At 38.6% G+C, this 6,000-nt stretch overlaps 1 protein-coding gene across 1 annotated transcript in view; it reads right to left on the bottom strand.

Moving 5' to 3' along the window:
- Positions 1–277: 277 nt before the first annotated feature.
- The window catches only part of PIGG (phosphatidylinositol glycan anchor biosynthesis class G (EMM blood group)), a 108,417-nt gene continuing 102,694 nt past the window's right edge, over positions 278–6,000 (bottom strand). Inside the window, exon 13 of the mRNA XM_086479423.1 lies at positions 278–503. Within this exon, the coding sequence (XP_086335549.1) occupies positions 278–503 (226 nt within the window). The remainder of the gene's footprint in view (positions 504–6,000) is intronic.

The raw sequence follows: 6,000 nt of genomic DNA, 5'->3' as shown, positions 1-6,000 counted from the left end.
TTTTAAAATTCAAATAATGTAATATTGCCATCCTGTTATTTGGAGAGTGCTCTAATGACAGCTATAGAACAAAAGTTATCCGTGAAAAACTACTTATTTCAATTCAACATTTTTAAAGCAAACTGAGATTTAAAACAGGACAGGCCCTTCAAATCCTGATCTTGACTAAAATAAACAAGGTTTTTCTGCGCAACAATTTAAAGCCATTATTTTCCTTCTTCCATTCCCATGACACACTGGACCTTGCAATGCAGAACTGCATACTGCACACTCATTTTCAATCTTGCAGTTTCTGAGAGTGGTTCTGATCCATGGATGTGAAGAACAGGCAGATAGCGGCTGTGATGAACACATGCACTCCCTCATAAAGTAGTTTTGGTGAGAAGACACTCCATATGAACAGGTGGTAACGAAGACCTGTTACGAAAACAATGTAGATGGCAACTGGAATTGAACGCATTAGAGCGTAGCAGAAACAGCCGTGACCCACTGCTGCTGAATTCCTGGTAACAAAAACAGAGGAGTTCATTCTCAGGCAAACTTAGTAAAGACATCAAAGTTTCTCCACTCTTTAGCATTATTTCACAACACAAATACTCACAGATCTCCAGTTTGTGTTAGAAAACTGATTATTGATGCAATGATGTAACTAATAAAGCTTGTTCTTATCACCTCAATATATCCTATAATGTGCAGGTATGTTAAGCGTAAACATAGCAACTGTCACTGCAGTAAAGGCAGCCAGTAGTTCACCTCACACTTAGAAGGTTCTGTGCTTTAATATAAGCAGTTTCAAGATTGCTTCATCTCTTGTTGGACTTCCAGTGCCTTTCCACAGAATCTGGATGGTAAGAGGCAGAGAGGAAAGACTTCAGTACTCTTCACAAAGCTGCCTAACCTGTATAATGGATAATCAGATGGAGTCTGCTCCCCTGGTAAAGGGCATAAAACTTGCCAGAGTACACTTCTGTCCGTATGCAGTAACATACAAAGCAACATAAAAATTGTACTATTAGAAAACTTTGCAAAGCTAGCTAACAAAGTTCTCCAGAGAACATGGTATTACTAGGCTTACATGAGCAATACATTGCATTCCTGTCACAGCAGCTTAGCTCAGTTGGGCACACTGTATTGCAAGAAATGTCTGCCCCATATGTAACCTAAGTGGTCCAAATCTGCCACATTGAGGTATTCTGGTGGGTGACAAGAGTCAGAGGAAAACGGAAGTGAAAGGGTTTTCTGCATTTCAATTGTTCTTCCTCCCCTGAGGTGCCAACTCGCAGTAATGATGCTGGGTTGGCACATGTCCCCTTTCCCCAGGCCACATCTGCAGAGACTAATTCACACCAAATTCAGATGCTTACCTGTTCAGACAAAATGAAGGAATAAAGCTATTGCCCTGGAATAATAAGCAGAACATTTCCTTCTCCCCATCAAAAATATTTTACATCATCCATTCCCAAAAGAACACATCAGCAAAAAGCAGAAATTATTTACACTGAAAAACTGATCTGAGAATCCGTTCTGCTTCTCCTGGTTTTTAATTCTGATCTTGTTCCAAGTAACAAAAATTTAAGACGACTAATGCTTCTGTAAGATGTAAATTAGTCACTTATGACTAACTAAGCTACAGAATGCAGTATTTTACATAAACCATTAAACTTATTATTCTTTAAATCAAAATAATTAGGATACAGTCCTGTTTTCCAGTGAAGTCAAGAGCAAAATTCCCAAGGCTTCCAGTGGAATGAAGAATACGTCATGAAAGCAGAGCTGAAAAATCAGCTAAGAACAGCAGGTGTGAATGGCTGCAAAACATACATTCAGTTCATAGAAAACTATTTTCCTCGCTGCTTAGCTAAGGAACTGTGACTTGGGAGAGAACTAGGCTGCTCCCTGCTTCTGCATAACTATCTCAGCCTTCGGAGAGCTTGAGTAAATAACTTTATGTTTAATAAGTGATTTTGTTGACAAGGATTAAACAAACTACAGTTCACTCAGTCTTAGCTGTTTTCATGCTGATATGAGTAAAAACAGTATTTGTAGTAGTTAGATGATACAACTGAATAAACAGAGGAAATGTTTTTTGAGTCAGATAGGCAAACAGGCAATTTTAAAATAATTTTATAGAGTAAAAAAAATGCACTTGATATAGACCAGCTAGATGAAGGTTATCAGTAGTTGTGGCTATCACATTTATTAAGTTCAATGATGGGATTTTCAAGGAAATCCTAACAGAAAGAAGCGAGAGTGTCCACATACTTATACATCCAGGTCTTTCAACAGCCCTGCATTTTAAATTTAAATTTGCGTTCATATCTTTTTCCCTAGTTTGTCCTCACCTAACAACTCATTTAGTACCATATTGTGAGAAAGCTCCTCGTTGTAAATCAGTGATGTTAAAAATCTAAAAAATGGCTATTTTTTTAGTTATGAAGAAACTGGCTGGAAGATTATTTTGAGTTGAATCTCTGTGTTCACGTCTTTGGCTCAAAAATTAGGTTGACATAATATTTTAGATACATTTTATACGGAATGAGAACACACACTAATCTTTACTAGTAACATTTAAATTCTGTATTTTCACATTATGATTATTAGCAAAGAATCCCCAAGTCAGTAAGTAGAAAGTACAATTCTTTCTGTGCTCTGATAAAGGTAAGAATAATGAACTGTTTTCTGCTTATATAATACTTTTACTTCCAAAAAGATCTCAGCACTTGCTTCATCTCTCAACAAAACATAGACACCTACCAGCAGAGGGAAATCTTGGACAGTTTCACAGTATAATGCAGTGGTGCAATTTAGAGAAGGCAAGAGAAGCACATTGTATCACAAAGTCAAACTGTTAGTGGCGTTCAATAGCAGGATAATTCGGTTTACTTTGGAGCTGGTCCAAGAGTTCACATGTGTGTTGTTGTGGAAGCAGCACTGGAATGACTGAGCACAGGCAGTTAGACCTACTTGGCTATTCTGATGATAAGGCAACAACTAAGTTCTTCAAGCACCATTCTTTCTTCTTGCTTCTGCTGAGCACCGAATTTGCTGAATAGCTAAGAATCATTACTTTGTGTGCTTCTGCTCATTCCACACACATAGAGGATCACAAGGTACAGGGCTTCGCCAGGCCACAAGGAATGAAGTGGCCAGGGATTAGGCTGTTGCTGATAACATGACCAAGACAATCCAGGTAGTTCAGCTGGTTCCCAAGTTATTCCAAAAGAAGTCACCAGCAGAGCACAGAAAGTTGGCTGTGGCATGCCACTCATGTATCCTGCCATTTACAAGCTGGATCAGTCAGTAATGAATAACCTTGCAACCTCTCAGTGCTGTTTCAGTGAAAACAACAGAAGGTTACAGGATATATGTAAAGCATCAAGCTGTAATACTCCGTACTGAACCGCCTCTGCAGCAGTTAATGCTTTTTCTTATTTAAAGGAGAAGAGCACAGAGAGATGTAAACTGTACACACCACCTCCACATTCTGACAGAACCAGCCCAGTATTAAGAACTCTGCATAATGAAGGAGTAAAAAAAATGAGTACCCAGCCTCTAATATTGAGCTCATTTAGCAAGTTAGCTTCTGGGGACTTGAATGAGAAATCCAAATGCTTTAAAGACGTCAAAAGCATATCCAAACTTCATGCGAGACTGATGCTGAAGATTGCTAGATCCAGAAAAAATAAAGTCTTGGGAGACTTCTGAGGCAAAGAACACTACAGATCCACATCACTGAACGTGCCACATTTAGACTGCAAACATTAAATACAGTCTAAAGAACATACCGGTTTTCAACAAAAATCCTCACTTTTAATTGAGTATTTAATATGTAGAAAAATATAGCCAAGAAATTGTGCTATTAGTAGGTTTTCTGTTTCTTTGGATCTCCTAAATCCTAATTGCCAATGTTTTGTCAACATATCTTTCACCTCTCAATCTGTCTCTAAGGTGCTATTAAAATCGGTAATACAAGTGAAATACAAGTGAAAAAAATTTGATGCCAAGAACATGAAAGAAAATCAACTATTTTCTTCTGAAAGCATGTCTTCCAGTTATATAGAATACTTGGCAGATGGTGGCACAAGTTTTGGAGTTTAAAATCAAGCAAAAAACCTCCAGACAGCCTTACAAACGCTCCCACAAGAAATTTTAAAATACACTTTACATGGTTCCAACCCTTCTTCTAACCCACCACACTACATAATTTCAGAAACAGGAAAGCTTATGAGTGAGGAATACCCCAAAACTGTAATTTTTCTGGGATTGGAGAAGGGGAGTCATGTCTGGAGGGTTTCAGTATGAAACATGCTGAATCCTTTCAATGAAAATCATCCTTCAGCATTTCTGCCCTTCCAGCTCCTCTTTTCTTGCTGAGTATCACTGCCTAGTTTACCTCTTATCGGAGATACTGAAATTGCATATTTAAAGGCAATTTTTACTGCATTAACATTTTTTAATCTCTTAGCGGCATTTTTCTTTCTAGGCTTTCTGCAGTTTCAGTTTGCAAGATCTCCCTGTTTAGTGCTCTCTGAAAAACAGTTGGCGCTTTGTTAATCTGTCCAGTATACATAAATAAAGGGCTGCAGTCAGAAACAAACACTGTAGCACTCCAAGTGTCTGTCTGCCACATCTTAAAGAGTATCTGCAATCTATAACAAATTCCTCTGATCTAAGAAAATATCAATTAGTTTAGCAGCAAAACCAAATTTTCTACATCTCTCCCATATGCCCTACTCTCACCTAGTATAATTCTTAAAGTGTTATTTTAGATTATAGCACGTAATCCTGCATTGTCATGGAAAAACATTTTATATTTTTAGCAGATCCAAGCGAACCAAGAGTCCTTTGGAAATTTACATGGTCAATTCTGGTATAGACTATCAATTAGAACAATATTAATTCTATAAAGTCACAATTTTTGACACCAAACCCTATCAATGGCAGATGTCAAAAAGGACGGCTGCCAGCAAGCCAAAAGGATTGTCAATTATATTCTACAACCATGGAAATGAAGGAACTTGGGGATGACCATCGATTTTCCTGTGCACCCTGTTTCCCAGTAAGAAAGTCGGAGAAGCTACAACTGCCCAAGCAAGGTCCGTGGCAGTACATTACAGTGGACTGTAGTATGTGTTCAGCAAGGACCGTAGTACTGGGTTCAGCAAGTTCTCATAAAGACAGCTGTAAAAGGCTATTAAGACCTTGAAACTTCAATTCTCTTCATTTCAGCATCAAAAGCAGGAAAAATAGGACGTCTCAGTGATTTTGTCTGTTTTCACTACTGGCATAACCAATTGTGCTGGGAGCGTCCTGTCAGAAAGAGAAGTAGTCTGTCACCCAGCCCAGGTAACTCTTCTCATTGGCATCCACTACTAGTTAACCTGCTTAGAACAGTGCTCTATCTAAAATACAGGGCACATACCGGGTTTCAGATTCCTTTTTCCCTTCTTCAGTCAGGCTTGGCCCCGAAAATAGTTCCAGAGGAACTCCCTAAATTGATTTATATATGTATACAACATAAAACAAAGATTTATATTAGATTGAAAGTAGGAATCCATTTATGCTGGCATTGGGCCAGAGGTCTGAACAGCCACTCTGAATGGCTACTATCATCATTTAACTGCTAAGGCAAGAAATCAACTGTACATTTAGTAAAGGCTTCTAAAGACCTTGGCAACCTACCCCTGCATGTGCTCATTTCCCTAGATACTGATCCTGTGGCAATCAACCTACAAAGGGCTGCAAACTCTCCGCTTTTCAGCTTCACTTGATCAGTCCTCACCTTCCCCTACAGAAAAGAAAAAAAACACTTCACAACCTCAAACACCCATGACTATTGCAGGCAAAGAGATAGCTAACTGTCATGTAATCTCTAGAGTTCCTCACCACAAAAAAGCTACTCCTTTTCAGTACGCACCTTTGACTCAGGAAACCTGCTTTGTTCATGTAAGCTACGCTGGCTATTGATGAGTTCCAGCCATTCTTCAAAGACAGGATTTG

The sequence above is a fragment of the Leptosomus discolor genome, chromosome Z (assembly GCF_034619465.1).
Source record: "Leptosomus discolor isolate bLepDis1 chromosome Z, bLepDis1.hap2, whole genome shotgun sequence".
Taxonomy (NCBI): domain Eukaryota; kingdom Metazoa; phylum Chordata; class Aves; order Leptosomiformes; family Leptosomidae; genus Leptosomus; species Leptosomus discolor.
The sequence above is the reverse complement of the archived record's forward strand: the minus strand, read 5'-3'. Positions and strand labels throughout refer to the sequence as shown.